Source organism: Balaenoptera ricei, chromosome 10 (assembly GCF_028023285.1).
Source record: "Balaenoptera ricei isolate mBalRic1 chromosome 10, mBalRic1.hap2, whole genome shotgun sequence".
Classification (NCBI taxonomy): domain Eukaryota; kingdom Metazoa; phylum Chordata; class Mammalia; order Artiodactyla; family Balaenopteridae; genus Balaenoptera; species Balaenoptera ricei.
This window is the reverse complement of record NC_082648.1, coordinates 1,478,433-1,495,258: the sequence shown is the minus strand read 5'-3', so window position 1 is coordinate 1,495,258 and position 16,826 is coordinate 1,478,433. Positions and strand designations below refer to the sequence as shown.

The following is a 16,826-nucleotide window of genomic DNA, read 5'->3' as shown; positions in this document are numbered from 1 at the left end:
CCCAGCCTGCCTGCATTTCCCTCCCCAAATAGCCCCGGTCTGGGGTCACGAGGCTCAGTGACCTCTGCGTGACCGCGTGCCACCGGCTGTGTGGCCTGGGGCCCCTTTCCGAAGGACCACCGGGCAGATGGGCCCCCGTGCACCCGTCCAGCTACCCCCTCTGGAATAAGCCGCCCCTTGACAGAGACCCGGATCAGCTTTCCCTTCCTGCAGGCAGGGTGGGAGACACTGCCCCCACCTCCAAACAGGATTCAGACCCAGCCTCCCGGGGCCTTTGTCCCCTGGGTCCTGCCCCTGTGTCCCCAAAGGCAAGGGGAGGGGGGACAAAGCCAGAGGGGGCGGCAGCCAGGGCAGGGAGAGCCTGCGGAGGTGGGGAGGGAAAACAGAGGGGCCTGGTAAACAGTCCTCCTCCCGCTGCAGTTCATGGCCGCGTCTCCCCCTGAAACGGGAGCGTTTCAGGGGTGAGCGCCTCCGGTGTGTGTGCACCCGTGTGCCCGCCTTCCGTGGGCCCGCCTTCCCGTGTGCGCGCCTGTCGCCGTCATCACGGATATTCCCCCGCTGTCACTCGCTGCTCTCTGCTCCGCACACGCGCTCCCCCTCCCCGCCTGCCCCTCTCCGCGGCTCCCGCGTCCCTCCCTCTCCTCCTCGGTGTGTTATTGACCCGGCTGCCCGCCGTGGGAGACGGCCTCAGGCGTTCCTCCCGCCGGGGCTCTGCGTGCCAGGTCCTGCGGGGGGATCAGGCTGGTGCCGCTGCGCTCGCTGTCTCCTTTCTCCAGGAATCCCAGGAGGGGCTCACTGCACGGCGCAGACCACTTGATTCAGGGCGCTCGCTGGGGTGCGGAAGGTGCGTGCCGTGCGCTGGGCAGGGGCGCGGGGGGTGCAGGGGCCAGGCTTGGGGCCCGAGCTCATCTCCGCTGGGCTCCTTGCCTGCACGGAGAGCTGCTTTGCCGCCTGCCTGGCGGCAGTGGCTGGGGCTGGGGCAGTGCTCAGGACCGGACCCCTGGGCAGCCAAAGGGCACAGGCAACTCTGACCTCCCAGTGCTGGGGACAGGAGGTGGGATTCTGCGGGGGAAGGAGGGGGAGGAGGCATTGCCAGTGCCAGATGACGGGCCCGGTGGCATAGAAACCGGTCCCTGCAGCATGGGGGGCGCCAGCCAGGAGCCCTGTGCCGCCTGCATGCCCGGCTCGGCAGCCAGCCCCAGGGACTCGGGTGCCAGGGGAAAGGGGGCGCTGGTGACAGGGCCGGCACAGAGGACGTCTGTGTGGTGGCAGGCTGGAGGGCTGGCGCCGAAGCGTGGGGAGGGACCAGGGGTGCTGACCGGCCTCTACAGGACGCCCTCAGCGAGGGGCGCTGGCCTCTAGGAGGCTGTCCTTGGACAGGGGTGCAGAGGGTCCCCCGAGCTGGACCTGAGTCCCCGGCTCGTATGGGGGGGCGTGGCCGGGAGTGGATGCGGGAGAGGAGCCTCGGAGCCCTTCCTCCGGCCCTTCCTCGAGGCTCCAGCTCTGCCCCCAGCCCGCCCAGGCCCGGTGGGGCTGGGGTCCCCCAGCTGCACACCCTCTCTACCTACGAAGAGCTCAGGCGGCCTTGGGGGGCAGGGTGGACTCAGCTTGGGGTGGGTGGTACGTGGCCGGGGCAGGACAACGCAGGATAGAGGCCATCTGACCGGGAGTCCCAGCCTCCCCGCTCACTCTCGGGGCCCTTTGTCCTCTCCCTGAGCTGCTGTCCGCCTGTCTGGGGTGGCTGGTGGGGACACTGGCACCTGGCTGTCAGGCCGCCTGGGGCATTGCCTGGTCTGGCTCAGATTGACACCCGGCAGCTTAGCTAACTACAGGGCCGGGGGGCGGGCTGAGCGTGTGGAGATGGGCCGGGGCGCGCAGCCGGGAGGGGACCCGCGGCCGTGTCCCCCTCCACACCGGCACAGGCTCCATCCAGCTGCTTTGCCAAGAGAGGGAGACCAGGGAAGCCAGCTGGGGCGGGCAGGAGGAGGACGGGGAGCTTCTTCAGCAACCGATCTGGTTCCTTTGTGGTTTGGCTGGAAGCTGCGCCTGGGACAAGCAAACCCTGCTCCCATTTCCAGCCCCCAAAGCTGAGGGGCACGGGGAGGGGGGTGTTTTAGGGCTGGGGTGCCTGGGGAGGCCTCCCCCCCTCCTCCTACACAGATCAGGCCTCTCCACCCTGCCTGCCCGGGTCCACCTCCCGAGCCAGGCCCGCGGGCCCAAGAGCAGCTCCTGCGAGGGGTGATGGGGGCTTTTCTGTTCCGCTTCCCAGAGGGTCAGGTTGGGATTGGGAATGTCTGACAAGGAAGGATGACAAGGAAACGAGGCTGCTGGAAGGCGGGCATGAGAACGGGGCACGCGTTTAAAAATGCACCAGGGGGTTTGTCTGTTCCAAGTACAAATTTAGAGATTTAAAAAAACCAGCTTCCGCGCTGCCTGAGCCGCGTGTGTTACGGGGATGCCAGGCAGGGAAGAGGTGGGAAGGGCCCGGAAGGCCAGACCGGCGGCTGCAGGCGGGGCGCACAGCCTGGACAGCACCCCAGGGCTCAGCGTGGGCGCCCGCTGTCCCCCTGTCCGCCCGCTGTCCCCCTGTCCGCCCGCTGTCCCCCTGTCCGCTGTCCCCCTGTCCGCCCGCTGTCCCCCTGTCCGCTGTCCGGGTACCTCTCAGCCCCGCTGGGTGGGCGGGCAGATGCTGCCCTTGAAGCCCCAGGCGTGGCCTCCGTCCCGGCCCTGCCTCTCGCTAGCCCGTGACCTTCACCTGTCTGCACAGTGAAGGGGCACAGAGGCCTTGTCCCGGGTTGGGGAACCTTGGCCAAAGGGAGGTCCCTGGGGAGGGGGGACACGGCAGGCCAGCAAGACGTCCCAGGGGGCAGGAGCCCCAGGTCAAGGCACAGTGGGCGCTGATGGCTGTGCGGCTTGGACACTGACTTGGGGGGACGACGTGACCACGCAGCACCAGAGGAAGGGCGTGGACACCAGGCCCGCGTGGGTTTGCTGGAGGTTTCTGGCTGGAGACTGAGTCAACCCTGCCCGGAGGAGGAGTGGGGGGCAGAAGCACAGAGGGGTCAGGGCGCCCACCCTAACCTGGGCGTCTGCGGGGGCGGGAGCGAGGCAGGCTGCTCCTCCCGTGGGGCAGGGAAGCCGTCCCCGCCACCCCCACCCCAGCCTCCGGGGGCTGCCGCACCCCATGCGACTCCGCGGGAGCCCGTGGGCCCTTCTGCTCCTGCTGCCACCCCCGCGGAGCTCCCAGCCCACCTCCTCACCTCAGCGCGCCCCCCACTCCCCAGCAAGACCCCTGCCTCCCTCTCCCCACTGCATCTGTGACGCCCCCGGGAAGAAGGCTGGCGGGGAGGGGGCGACCCGGCTGGATGAGAGCACCCGCGTCGGGCGCAGAGAGGCAGCGGAAGGGCGAGGAAGGGCCGGTGGGCCGTGAAGGGCGGCACAAACCAGAGGGTGCAGCCCTCTCCCTGCTCCGGCTCCAGGAGCCTCCGCGCAGGCGGGTCAGGCAGAGCCGGCCTCCAGGCTTGTGAGGCCGCTGGCGCCCGAGGCTGCACTCTTCCACTGCCTGCCCGGAGGCAAGTTACTACGTGACCCGAGCCTCAGTGTCCCCATCCGCAAAACGGTGTTAACAGCGCTTCTAACCCCAGAGAGCCCGTACACAGGTGCTTCCCTGCGGGCATGGTTGCTCCCCGTGCGGAGCCCTGCTGCAGGAGCTGTTACCGTCAGCATCCCCCATCGCCGCCGCCCCCCGCTGCCCGGGCCCGGCCATCCCCTGTCGGGGCCTCCCCGGAGGTGCCGGGTCTGCCCTGCCGGGAGAGAAGTGACCTAGCCCGGTGCTTCTCAAACGTGACCAGGTACGTGAATGGCCTGAGATCTTGCTAAGAGGCAGATCCCGACCCAGTCGGCCTGGGCTGAGTCTAGGAAGATCCTGGCGAGGCGGGTGCCGATAGTCTGTGGACCACGCTTGAGCAGCAGCGGGCTGGGGCACAGAGCCCATGCTTCTATTCTGGGGGCGGGGTCACTCAGCCTGCAGCTCCTCAGCCCCATCCCCTATCCTGATTCTCTCAGCAGAGCCCAGTGAAGGAGGCTGGGGACCCCGCTGGGTCCACCCTCCTCTCTGTGTCCCTGTCCCTGGCACTGGGACAGAAATGCCCACAGGCTGTGGGGCTTGGAGCCCCGAGACCGCCACCTCACTCGTTTCCGTGGCCCGTCGTTCTCCCACCTGGGTGGGGACTTCCCTCCCAGACGGTGTGAATTTATTCCGCAGTGGCCACGCCTGCCTGAGCTGCTGTGCTCCTAGCATCCTAATGTAGGTCACCCCCTTTCCTGACAAGGTAGATGCTTCTGGGGGCCGGAAGGGGTGCTGGGTTGGAGGTGGGCTGGAGGGCAGGGTGCTGGACCCCACAGCGCCTGAGGGTTGCTTCTGTGGTCCCCAGGGAGCACAGGCTACATCCCCATGGACCTGGGGGGCCTTGTTCTCGTCACGTTTCTCCAGAGATCCCAGGGCGTGGGTCTGAGTGTGGAAAGGGTCCTGGGTTGGGGGCGGCCCTCGGGGGGCTTCTCTAGACCCTGCTTCTAGGCTGGAGGTCCCCCCGTGCATCTGTCTGCCGGGGGCACGCAGGAACTGCGGGAGTGAAAGCATCTGAGGATGCTGGAGGGCTGCCAGCGTGTGCGTGAGTGCACCCATGTGCGTGTGTGTGTCAGCACGTGCCTGGCTGCACGCTCTCTGGGGGGGTGGTCTGCATCACATGCTGTGCTGGGAGCCCGTGTGTGCACCCCGCTCAGCGCACACACGTGTCTCCCCCCAGGGGCCACTGCTGGGGGACAGTCACCAGGGAGCGGGCCTCCGTCCCTGACCGGCCGTGTGACCGGGCGTGCTGGTCTCCATCTCTGAGCCTGGCTGGCCGCTGACCCGCCTGACACCGTGTGGGCGCTGTGAGCTGCTGACCTGCGGGTCCTCGCTGGCGAGAGGGGTGCGGGACTATTCCAGGGGTCGGGGCCGAGGCCCACGGAGAGGGTGGGCAGCGTCCTCGGTGATGGAGGTCTGGGAGGCTGCGTGTGAGCGCAGCCCACGGTGACCGCCATGTGACGGCTGCTGGCCTGGCACGGGCCCAGGCACAGAGAAGGAGACCCAGGTGTGAGACTGGGGGGGCCAAGAAAGAGAGGTCCCGCAGACGCGCTGTAAGCCGCCGCCCCTCCCCGCGGACACAGGGCACTGACGTCTCCCTACGTCTACCTGGGGCTCAAGTCCAAGCTTGGAGTCCCCGAGACTGTCTTGCAAGATAATGTGTCCTGAATTCAGCAAATGTTAACTCTCCTCCCCTGATTAGATTGACCCTCATGGAGGACAGTGTGTTCTGGCCATCACCTTTAGAGATAAGGAAACCGAGGCCCAGAGGGTTTCCGTGGTTTGTTTAAGTTACACAGCGAGGGAGCGGCCGGCAGGGATTTGAACCCAGAGCCCTCCCTGACCTGGGAGTCTGAGCCAGGAGCCCGGGGGACCTGGCCCTGGGAGGGTAGCTGGAAAAGACCCCTCAGCTGCTCTGGCCATCTCCTCCGCCCCCAGCCCAGGGCCCCGGATCCATCCTGTAGGCATGTGGGTCTGCACGCCTCGCCCCACACCTGCCCAGTGCAACTCGCTCTGCGGCCCCTGCGAGGCTGCGAGCCCCCTGAGTGGGGGGTGAAGCCCAGAGCGACAGACAGGCCCCCCCAGCGGTCCCCCTCTCCGGCAGGCCCTCATCCTGAGCGGGCGCCCTTGCCGGGACCCAGCTGAGGGCCCCCGGGGCTGCGGCGCTCCTGGGCTCACGGGGCCACGAGGCTGCTTGGCAGCGGTAAGGGGGGAGGAGACGGGAGAGGCCCCCAGTGCCTGAGGGAGACCCTGCTCAGATGCTGAGGCCCCAGCGGCTCCTCCCACCCCTCAGCTCCGCTCTGCTCTGCCACTGGCCCCTCGGGCTCCCAGAATTAAGGCGGCTGTGGGAGGGGAGCGGGAGGCTGCAGCCCGGAGCCCCCGGGTCCAGCGTGGCCACCGAGCAGGGGAGGCTGCCAGCCCATCGCTGTCCGTTCGCCACCCCGTGCTGGGCCGGCTGCAGGGGTCCGCAGTCCCCTTTCCCGCCCCTGTGACGGGGCCCTGGCCGCGTCTGGAAGGGAGCGGGACCGGGACAGGGCCTGTGCCGTTGGGCTGGGGCAGGGCAGGTCACCGGGGCAGGGGGAGGCCCCTCGCCCCTCGGGAAGAGGACCCGCTCTCTGCGCCTCAGCCTCGCCCTCTCCCTCCCCTGTCCCCCAACGGCAGCGGCTGCAGCAGAGCCCCTGAGCTGATGAGGTTTATCCCCGACCTGCCGGCGGCGGAAGACAGAGCACGGCCGCTCACCCCCCGGGAGACGGCGGAGGGCAAGCAGGGGGCTTCCGCGTGGCAAGAGCCGGGCCTGGGCCTCACCCGCGAGCCGACGGCCGCCCCTGCGCGGGGCCTGGCCTCTGCCTCCTCGGGGGCCATGGTAAGAGTGCAGTGGGGCTGGGGAGCCAGCTGGCCCTGATGATTTCCGCGCCTGGGGCTGGGGGAAGCCCGGAGGCAGAGGAGGCCACGTGGCTCCAAACACGTTTAGGAGATCATCCAGGGAGACAAGAAGAAGAGGCGGGCAGAGGCTGGGCGGGAGGTGAGGGGTGCGGGGGGTGGACGGCTCCTGCCTCGCCCAGCACTGGCCTCAGCACTGTCTCCGGCCCCGGGGCTCCCGGGATGCCCGCCCGCCCCTCCACGCGCCCCCGCTGTCGAGGGAGGCTGAGGCTCCTGGCTTCTTGGTCCCCCTGGCTCCTCTTCCCACCCCCCAGCCCCACCCCCGCCCAGGGAATCAGAGCCGAGACGAACAGGAGCAGAGGGTAAAGAGACACCGGGCCCCCTGCCTAACCCCAGGCTGGACCGGCCTGACACCTGCTTCCGCTCAGCGCTCTCTCTCTCTCTCTCAGAACTGACCGAGCGGACAAGGGGCTCCTCTCCCCCTCGAGGTGCAGGGCCGGACAGCCTGCAGCCACCATGCTGGCCCCGGGCAGCGGCCCCGAGCTGAGGACCTGGTTTGCCCCACTGTGGAGGCAGATCTCTTGTGAGTGGAGGGGGGTCGGCTTAGCGGCGATGCGGGGATGCTCTTCCCAGCTGCGGCGATGCGGGGATGCGCTTCCCAGGCGTCCATGGCCTGGGTCTGGGAAGCAGGGCCCCGTCCCCGCAGCCCTGCCCACGGTGCCGGGGGAAGAGCTGCTTCTGAGCTCTGTGGAGGGCGGGTCGGGAGCAGGGGCTCCACAGGCAGTTCTGCCCCCCCAGGTGGGTCTGCTCCTGCCCCCAGTGGCCCAGCCCCTGCGAGTCCTGCTTCTCTAATGGCAAACCTCCCTCTCCCTGCTCGGCCATCAGCTGGGTGGGCCTGGAGGCCTCTCTTAGGGCTCAGCCCCCGTAGCTCCGAGACGGAGGGAACCAGTGGGCTCTGGGGACGTGACACTGGAAGGGACCTTAGGGAGGGGGTCCAGCCCCTCCTCCTGCACATGGGGAAACCGAGGCCGCCCACTTCCCACAAGGGAACCTCGTGAGCTGTCGGGTGAAGGAAGCCCTGGGAATTCTCTTCACGAGGTGAAGGGTCAAGGCTACAGGGTAAGAGGTAAGAATGGTCTCGAGGGACGTCCCTCAGCCTGACTTCTGCCCTCGCACGGTCAGCCCTGTGATGCTGCCGCCCCAAGACACAAGCAGCCTGAATTATTCACCACGCAGAGCAGCTGATCCCGAGGGACCCAGCTCCCCTTTCAACCTCCTTTCGAATCACTCAACACCTCGCAACACAGGGCTCTGTTTTCTTGTCACTAGAGCTTTTACGCCAGCCTGAATTTCTTGGAGGTGGGGGGCAGTGACCGTAGTTATGCTGGTCCTTTTGAGAGGGAGGCTGGATGGGTTGAATGTTTTTCTGGGGAAAGTGAGGTCTGAGGAATTCAGGTGACTTCCAGAAGGCACGGCGGGGGTAGTCTGACAGGCTGACCTGGCCGCAGACAGCTCAGAGAGCGGGAGGGTCAGCGGCCCAGCAGGTGACCTCAGGTGGCCGGAAGGGCTTCCAGTTGGCGTCCGTGGCCGTGCCTGTGCTCATTTCCCCCCGAGAACAAAGACGCTCAGGTGTCAGCCTGGCAGGTGCCTCTCAGGAGTCACTGATCCTCCAGGAAAGGGGGGTACAGTCCCACCCTGTTCCATCAGGGTCTGCCCTTTGGGACACCAGACACCAGACCCCTACTAGACACAGACTCAGGACCGTCCCCTCCAGACCCCTGGTCAGGGCAGCTGCTGCCCCTTCAGGTGGAGCCAAGCGGCCATCACTCCTCGGCTGGGGCCTTTCCTCCCGGCCCGGTGGGATCCTCCCTTCCCCTTCCCCAGGCACACCCTGGGGACGGTTGGGGGCTTTGCAGCCACTCTTAGAAGGGTGGGCCACGGAACGAGCTGCCTGTGGGACTGTTCTCTGAGCGCCCGTCCCCCTGCGGCCCTGCCACAGGGGCCCTGGGCAAAGCATGGGACCGTGAAAGGAATGCTGTCAACAGATCTGTCCTGCGGAAATTGGGGACAGGAGCCCAGGCTAAGGGCAAGGCGGCTGTAGAGTCAGAACAGACGTGGGACTTGCTCCGGGCCCACGACTTACGGGGCTCGCGCCCCAGCGTCCTCCACGTGGACGTGGAACTCGGCGTCTCACTCCGCCGTTTCCACAGTGGTCTCTGGGGTGGGTCCTGGGCGGGCCCGGGCTCCCTCCTCACCCTGAGTCGCTGGCCCACCTTGGAGGTGGGACTCACGCAGACCAGGGAAGTGGTGGCAGGGGTCGGTGTGCCCCTTCGTGCGTGCAGCGCGGCCCCTCCCATGCACGCCGTCAGCCCCGTGCAGCTCCAGGTGGCGGGGGGGGGGGGGGCGGCGCAGAGGGGAAGGAAGCAGAGCCGTTTTCTCTGGACAGAATCCTTCCATGGCGGCGGCCCTGGGAGAGGAACATGGGGTGGCTCCTCTGACACCCTCACATCCTCTGTCGCGTCAGCGTCTGTGGTGTCAGGGCCGTGTGGGGACCCCGGGTGCCCGGCGGCGTCCGTCCACACGGACGTGCTGCGGGGGGTTAGTTCTGTTTTTACGCGGTCAGGAAGCGCTAAGGCACCGCTCGTGGTTGGACCAGAGGGGATCAGTGCAAGGCCGCGTGCTGGGAATTGGATGCGAGGGGAAGGCGGCGGGAGCTGGCGCCCCGCTGTCCTTCCATCCCCCGTCTGTCCCCCAGGGCTCACCTGCTGGATTGCCCTGTGCACGGCGGAGGCCCTCCCCGCCTGCCCCTTGCCCTGCACGTGTGACGGCCACGGCCTGCAGGTGGACTGCAGCGGCCGGGGCCTCACCGCGCTGCCCCCGGACCTGCCGGCCGCCACCCGCACCCTCCTGCTCCTGAACAACAGGCTGAGCTTCCTGCCCGGCGGGGCCTTCGCCAGCCTGTCGGGCCTGCAGCGGCTGGACCTCTCCAACAACTTCCTGGACGGGCTGCCGCACACCGCCTTCGGGGAGCTGGCCAACCTGACGGAGCTGCAGCTGCGCAATAACAGCCTCCGCGCCCTGGACCCCGAGCTGCTGCGGCCCCTGCCGCGCCTGCGCCACCTCGACCTGTCCCTCAACGGCCTGGCCCGGCTCCCGCCCGGCCTCTTCGACGGGCTCCCCGCCCTGCGCTCCCTGTTCCTGCGCGCCAACCGCCTGCAGAGCCTGGACCGGCGGACCTTCGAGCCCCTGGCCGGCCTGCAGCTGCTGCAGGTGGGGGACAACCCCTGGGAGTGCGACTGCCACCTGCGGGACTTCAAGCACTGGCTGGAGTGGTTCTCCTACCGAGGTGAGCACGGGTCAGGTCGGGAGGAGTGGGCCCAGCCTGGCCACCGGCGGGCAGAGGGGTTCCGCGGCCCCCTCCTTCCCATCCCCTCCGCTCCCAGCCGCCTTTCTCTGCCCTGTCTCCTCAGGCTGACTCTCTGTGACTTGCTCTCACTTCTGTAGGTTTCGGGATGGACTTAAACACACAGTATCATTGTCCTCTGCCTCTAGGCTTCCCTGGCCCGGGAGGAGGAGGGATAAAACCACCCTCGCTCCTCTGAATAATGCAGCCACCTCTTAAGTACCCACAGTGTCGGGGGGGTGGAATAGAGTTCAAAGCCACAAGTGCGCTCACATTTTCTTTTTGATGATGATCTCAACTCCTTCTCCCTAGAAGTTCTGTTATCGAAGCTTTTACTAAGAAGCCAAATGCTCCCCCTTTCGGTGACCCGGGAAAGTTCTAGAATGACCTTCGAAATGATTAAATGAAATGGACAAGGGCAAAGAAGTAAGCCTATTGGCTAAAAGCGCCAGATCTGGGTTTGCCTCGTGGCTCTGCCACTTACTAGCTGTGTGATCTTGAGAGAGTTGATTGACCTCTCTGTGGCTGTACTCTCGTCTGTGAAATGGGGCAAACAACAATATCTATCTCAGAGAATCACTGTGCAGATTAGGTAGGTAACACATGGAAAGCGTCTGGAAAAGTACTCAGCGTAAAGTGAGTCCGCAATAAAACTTACTCATTTATACGTCCACTTGCTGGTGGAAGTCATAATATTAACCGGGTTTAATTAGACACAATTTGGTGTCTAGCATGAAGTAGGGCTCCATGGATATTTGCTGAATGAGTGAATCGATGTGAAAAGAACGCTAATGCTTTCGTCAAAGTCTTACTCCTTTTGTTTCATAGTGTTTCCACAATTTAATTATCTGCATAATATTATCACGTGTTAGTTAATTAAAAACATTTTACAAACGATAAAGTGCCATGAAATGTTAGTCACTGTGATACTTTCTCCCGTTTTTGTGAGAGGAGAAATAATAACACTTGCATGGTTTCCAGTTTCCAAATATCTTACCATGTACATGACCTACTTGAACCCTAACTGCAGCTGAGATGGCCATTCTTACTGACAGCCAAGAAAATCGAGACTCATAAGCAATTAAATAAGTAAAGTGATTCGCCCAAGATGACCTGGCCGGGAGGGAGTCAGCCTCAGGTTTTTGGAGCCGGGAGGTAAGGTGGCTGCACCTCCACGCCCAGCCCCCGCCCGTGCAAAGGCCCTGGACACAGTGCACGGGATGTACGCCTTGGACAGGGGTCTGGAGAGCCAGAGCGATGTGTGATCTGGAGGGGACGTCCTTGCCCCTCCAGACAGTCATCGGTCATCGGGAGCTAAAGGGCACGGAGGGGGAACGTACATCTTAGGAACTTTTCACTAGTAGAGTTATTTCCCGCCATGCACTCCTCCAAAAAAAACCCAGACCAAACCAAAACAAAAAGCCTGGGCTCTTTTCCTCCGCACCCGGGAAAGGTTGATGTCTACTGTGTGAGGAGACTGCGGCGACGGGGCTGCAGGAGCCCAGGCGCTTCCGTGGGGGCCGCGCCTGCGTCTAGATCTCGGGCTGCCGGGAGAGGCCAAAAGGGGGGCGTCTGGGCAGCTCCTCCTCCTCTCGCCCCACCTGTGCTCTGCACCCTCCCCCCCCCGCCCCCCCAGTCGCGGGGTGAGCCTGCACTGCCCGCACGCCCTCCTCTGCCCTCGGGGGTCCTCAGGGTGCCCTCCCAAGACGCCCCTGTGCTCACAGGTGCTGCGGCCGGGCTGCTGAGGGGCCACCGCTGCCCTCAAGGAGGAAACTGCCGTCCCTGCGCCCTCCTCTCCCTCTTCCAAGGAGGAGCCTTAGGAACCAAGGTCCCGCCCGCGTGGAGGAGCAGGGCCGAGGCTCTGACTTCTGTCCTTTGCGGGGGCGGGAGGAGCGCGGGGGGCGGAGTCGCTGGGGAGAACAGAGCCGGCGGTCACGGACGGCGGTCAGTGGAGAGGTCAGTTAGGAGAGGCACGGGCTGCTGTCTGGCAGGGCTCCTGGCCCCTCTTTCCTGAGCACCCGGGGCCAGCTTGACTCTGGGGAGCAGGAGAGGTGGAAATGTTTGCTTCTCTATCAAGTGGGATCAGGGACACTGTCCATTTTATGAGGCTTCTGCGCGGGTTAAACGCCGTGACACGTGTCCCCGCCTCCCTGTCACTGGGCGCCGCACGCCAGTCCCCCTAACCTCTCCCCTTCCTCTCCTGTCGCCGTGACTCCAGGATTGATAGTGCTGCGGATGGAAACTCGGCCTCCCGGGCCTCGTGTGGGGACCTGGGGCTGGGGGAGGGCGTGCCGGCCTCAGCCCCCCTTTTCTCTCTCCTGATGCAGGGGGGCGCCTGGATCAGCTGACCTGCACCCTGCCCAAGGAGCTCAGGGGGAAGGACATGCGCGCGGTCCCCATGGAGATGTTCAACTACTGCTCCCAGCTGGACGGCCAGCAGAGCTCAGCCGGGCTGGAGGTCCCCGGGCCGCCCTGCACCAAGGCCAGCCCGGAGCCTCCCAAGCCCAAGCCGGGCCCCGAGCCCGAGCCTGAGCCCAGCACCGCCTGCCCCCAGAAGCAGAGGCCGCGGCCCGTGAGCGTGCGGCGGGCCATCGGCACCGTGATCATCGCGGGGGTGGTCTGCGGTGTGGTCTGCATCATGATGGTGGTGGCCGCTGCCTACGGCTGCATCTACGCCTCCCTCATGGCCAAGTACCATCGGGAGCTCAAGAAGCGCCAGCCCCTGATGGGTGACCCAGAGGGCGAGCACGAAGACCAGAAGCAGATCTCCTCTGTGGCCTGAGAGCCCAGGGAGGGGCCGGGGGGGCACGCCAGCCCTGCCTCCCCCGCCCCCTTTCCACCTTCCTCCCAGCCTGCCAGCAGACGGGCCCGTGTCTCCACGGACTCCGGAGCGTCCGCGAGATACCAGTAAGCTGACGCTCCTCGCTGGACCGCCAACGCTCTGGACCACGGGCAGAAAAGACGTGTGTGCGAGCAGAGGCTCCCGGACCCAGCGCCCCCGTGCCCCTGCGGCTCCCGGCACAGTCACAGCCGGTGACGCCCCCCACCTCATCTGCATCTAGGGGGTGCCGGGCCGGTTTCTGCGACTCTCTGCTAAGCCAGGAAGATGCTGGGCCCAGCTCCCGATGGCTGGTTCCGCCAGGAAGATGCTGGGCCCAGCTCCCGATGGCTGGTTCCGCCAGGAAGATGCTGGGCCCAGCTCCCGATGGCTGGTTCCGCCAGGAAGATGCTGGGCCTAGCTCCCGATGGCTGGTTCCGCCAGGAAGATGCTGGGCCCAGCTCCCGATGGCTGGTTCCGCCAGGAAGATGCTGGGCCCAGCTCCCGATGGCTGGTTCCGCCAGGAAGATGCTGGGCCCAGCTCCCGATGGCTGGTTCCGCCAGGAAGATGCTGGGCCCAGCTCCCGATGGCTGGTTCCACTGTGCATTCAGACCAGCCCAGCCATCTGGACCAGCACTTGGCAACCCAGCACCACGCCCTCGCCAAAGCCATCTGTCCCTGCATCACCAGCCACCCAGCTCCGGGTCACTAGTCGTTCTCACTCAAGCTCGGCATCACACACACAGTCACGTAGGGACAGAGGTCGTGGGACCTCGGGGGGCAGAGCCAGGCGTCCCCCGTGGTCTCGGCCCTCGGGCCACACACCTCCTGCTTGCTTATGCAACCTCCTGCAGCGGATGGGGAGAAACCCAAACCCACGGCACAAGGATTCCTTCCAGATCCTCTCAAGAGGCCAAGGTGGTGCTGCCGGATGAGACTGCCCGTCACCATGGTAACCCGCTCACACCTCTCCTGCTGGGATTTCCAGGGACGCCTGCCCAGAGGCCTGGAAGCTGCGGCGTGTGTGGACGGTGGCCTCCCCAGAGCCCGGCCACGCACCACCGGACTCACCCTCAGCGCTGCCGAAGTACGTCCCTGCCAGGCCCCGGGGGGACCCGCACCACTCCCACTCCCACAGCCTGCGGCCCGAGAACCGCTGCTCTGCACCTCTCACCGCCATGCCCCGCCCTCAGCATCTCCGGGCCCGTGACCTCAGGGCGGGGACTGGCTCATCCTCTGTGACCCTCCTGCCAGCATATACCAAACAGACCCCGGGAGCAGGGAAAGGACCCCCCGGTTCTGCTCAGAGGTCTCAGTAATGGGGTCCTTTTCCCAGCGTTCTGTCAGCTCAGTCTGGCTTCCCGGAGTCCTCGTGGCACCTGGACTGGGGCCCAAACCGGAGCAAGGGCCCAGGGGCCCATCTGCTCGTTACCTGTAACCCCCCGCAAAGGGACAGAGGCTGGGGGTGGGCGTGGGAGGCGGCAGTGCAGGGTGGGGTCCACCGGCCCCCTTTCCGAGGTCTGCCCCCCGGGGGAGTGCGATCCCGGTGAGTCCTGGGTCTCCCTGTGCCGGACGTCAGCCTCCCCGCCGCTTACGGAGGGTCAGGTGCCAGCAGGCCGGTTTCTGGCTCTGCGACGGCCAGGAGTCTAGGCAGTGGCCCGGGGGCGGCCGTCAGAACATGGTTCTGAGGCAGGACAGGGGTGGAGGGGCCGGGTGCAGGCTGCCCACCGGGCTGGCCTGCAGTCTTCCTTCTCGGGTGCCAGCCGACACCAGACCTGGGGCTTTTCTAGAGGGGGTCAGGGAAGGCTGGACGTTGTCAGGGGTGGTGTCTTCAGCCTAAGACAGAAGATTTTTAAAGGCAAAATTATATTTCTGGTTCGTTGTTTCAGATGACCAATAAAGACTGTATTTTCCTATGTACTTCCTGGTTTCCTTGGGCGGGAGGGGACGCAGGAGCCAGGAGCCGGAATGGTGGCTCCTGCCCCCTGACCTCCCCAGATAGGTGCACAGAGTGTCCCCAGGCCCCTAAGGAGGACGGCAGCTCCCGCCCGAGGCCTGGCCTTGGGGCGCCCCCGGGAGGGCAGCGGGCGAGCGCGGAGCCCCGGGCCTGCTCCCAGCCCCGCTCCGAGCGAGGCTGCCCTGCGGTCAAGGGCAGACGGCCACGGGGTAGGAGGCGCGCCTTGGCCCTGGGGACCCTGCTGCCTGACGGGAGGGGCGGCTCCCCGAGAGCAGTTTAGGGGACTAGGTTTCACCAGCCTTGGAGGGGTGTCGCTGGGTTTGCAGGACGAGCCCCGTTTAACGTCCTGTGCTTTTGAGGCTGACGTACAGACGACCCCTCCTCAGGGCTCAGCAGGTGCAGCATCAGAATTATGGACCGGAGGGCTGGGGCGGGGGCGGGGGAGGAGTGAGCGGACGGCAAGGCCTCGGGCTGTTCGCCCACCTGAGGCCCGCGTGCCCCACCTCGCCTGACTGGCCGGGCCTGGGCTACACGGGTCACAGTCTTCAGACCAAGATGGGATTCTCTTCTAGCCAGGAGCCCTCCCTTAGGTGACACCCCAGCGAGCCAGGAGCTAATCCCCGGGAGGCGGGAACCAGCAGGTCCCTGTTCCAGGAGTTCGGCTGGACCCCTTCCTGGGTGGGGGTAACTGGGGAGAGGTGCCCTCCTGCGGCCCTGACTGGTACAGCGGAGCTGGGAGACCAGGCCCCATGGGGGCAGAGCGCAGATGCACTGTCCTGAGCGCGCCCCGCGGTCTGAAGGCTGGGCCGTGCGCACGCAGGCGGAACTCCGAGGAGAGGAGCCGTCAGGCAGCTCCAGACAGCAGGCCCTCTGCACAGAGGCCGCTGGGCTGGGGAAACACACTTGCAGGTTGTGGTACCACCATGGCACTTGGCGATGTTTCCCAAGCGGGGCCTGGAGGGCACAGAGACTTGAAAGTGGGTCCTGATCTAAGCAGTAGAGTCCTAGAAATGTTGCGTGAACCGTTGAGAAATACCTGCTTAGAGGTTAAACGACGCCGCCTCATTCATCTGCCTGGCCCTTGGCTGTCCCCCTAGCTGCCCTTCCTCCTCCTCCCCAGCCCAGGGCACAAACATCGAACGTGCAGCCCGTCCGTCACAGAACACACGAGGAAAGGAACTGCCAGCACAGCACACGCAGGCTAGCCGGTCCAGGGTCAGGGAGGCGGAGCCACAGGCTAGGAGGAGGAAGTTACAAAAGGAGACTGAAAAAAAATAATTGAAGCGTAAAGGTCTCCAGTGCCTCATCCCTGTCCTATCCCATCCGTGCCCCCCCCGAGCGTCAGAGCGATTGTCTGCAGTGAGTTAAACCAGAGGCACCCGGACACGGTTTCCATGGCAACCCCTCCTGGCTCTAATGCAGCGCTGAGTTAAAAATGATGCCAAATACTCGGAGAGTGCAGGGGAGCGCAGCCAGCAGGCTGACCCCGCGTGCCTTCTATTTGCTGGGCTTTCGGGTGTGCGGGAGCTGAGAAGGCCACGTCATGGAGGGAGCGGGGGCTACGGGACAGTCTTTAGGGTCTGGGCTTAGCAGGCCAGGCGAAGGACAGAAAGGCGGCTGGGAAGGCACGGGTCCCCCCAAAGTGCCCGGCGGCGCAGCCTCAGGACCCGTGACACACGTGTTTCCAAACGAGGCTCCGAGCAACCAGACCAAGCCCTTCCCTTCCTCCTGCATCGCAGCGTGGACGGCCGTGCCCTTGCTGGGGCGGGCGGACAAAGGGGCAGCCTGCCTGCCGGGCCGCTCCGCCCTGCCCTTTGCCCGGCACTCAGCCTGGGGGAGAAGACACGAGGGGCTCGCTCGCCTGCCCCTGGCAGCTGCGGGGTCCCCCACAATGCAGGCGCCTGACCCCAGTGCCCAGGATGGCTGAGAGCTGTGAGGAAATCACAGCTTCTCAGAACATGGTGGAGTCTGAGACGCGGAGACCGAGGGCAGGATCCTCAGGGCTCTCAGACGAGTGGGCAGGGGTGCCAAGGCCCTTCTAGGCTCCAAAAAGCTACAAAGCCGGGGCAGCTCGTGAGGCTCCCCGGGTATTCTCATGGCTTCTGTGGCCAATTGCAACAAAGGGTCGTGATCCTGGGCCTT

At 65.6% G+C, this 16,826-nt stretch overlaps 2 protein-coding genes across 2 annotated transcripts in view; one reads left to right on the top strand and one right to left on the bottom strand.

Moving 5' to 3' along the window:
* The window catches only part of LRTM2 (leucine rich repeats and transmembrane domains 2), a 30,894-nt gene extending 18,185 nt beyond the window's left edge, over nt 1-12,709 (top strand). The window contains exons 2-5 of the mRNA XM_059935019.1: nt 6,287-6,488; nt 6,955-7,088; nt 9,261-9,851; nt 12,236-12,709. Of these exons, the coding sequence (XP_059791002.1) occupies nt 7,022-7,088; nt 9,261-9,851; nt 12,236-12,690 (1,113 nt within the window). The 5' untranslated portion in view covers nt 6,287-6,488; nt 6,955-7,021 and the 3' untranslated portion in view covers nt 12,691-12,709. The remainder of the gene's footprint in view (nt 1-6,286; nt 6,489-6,954; nt 7,089-9,260; nt 9,852-12,235) is intronic.
* Nucleotides 1-16,826, bottom strand: part of CACNA2D4 (calcium voltage-gated channel auxiliary subunit alpha2delta 4) — an 84,398-nt gene that overhangs the window by 13,963 nt on the left and 53,609 nt on the right. The window lies entirely within an intron of this gene.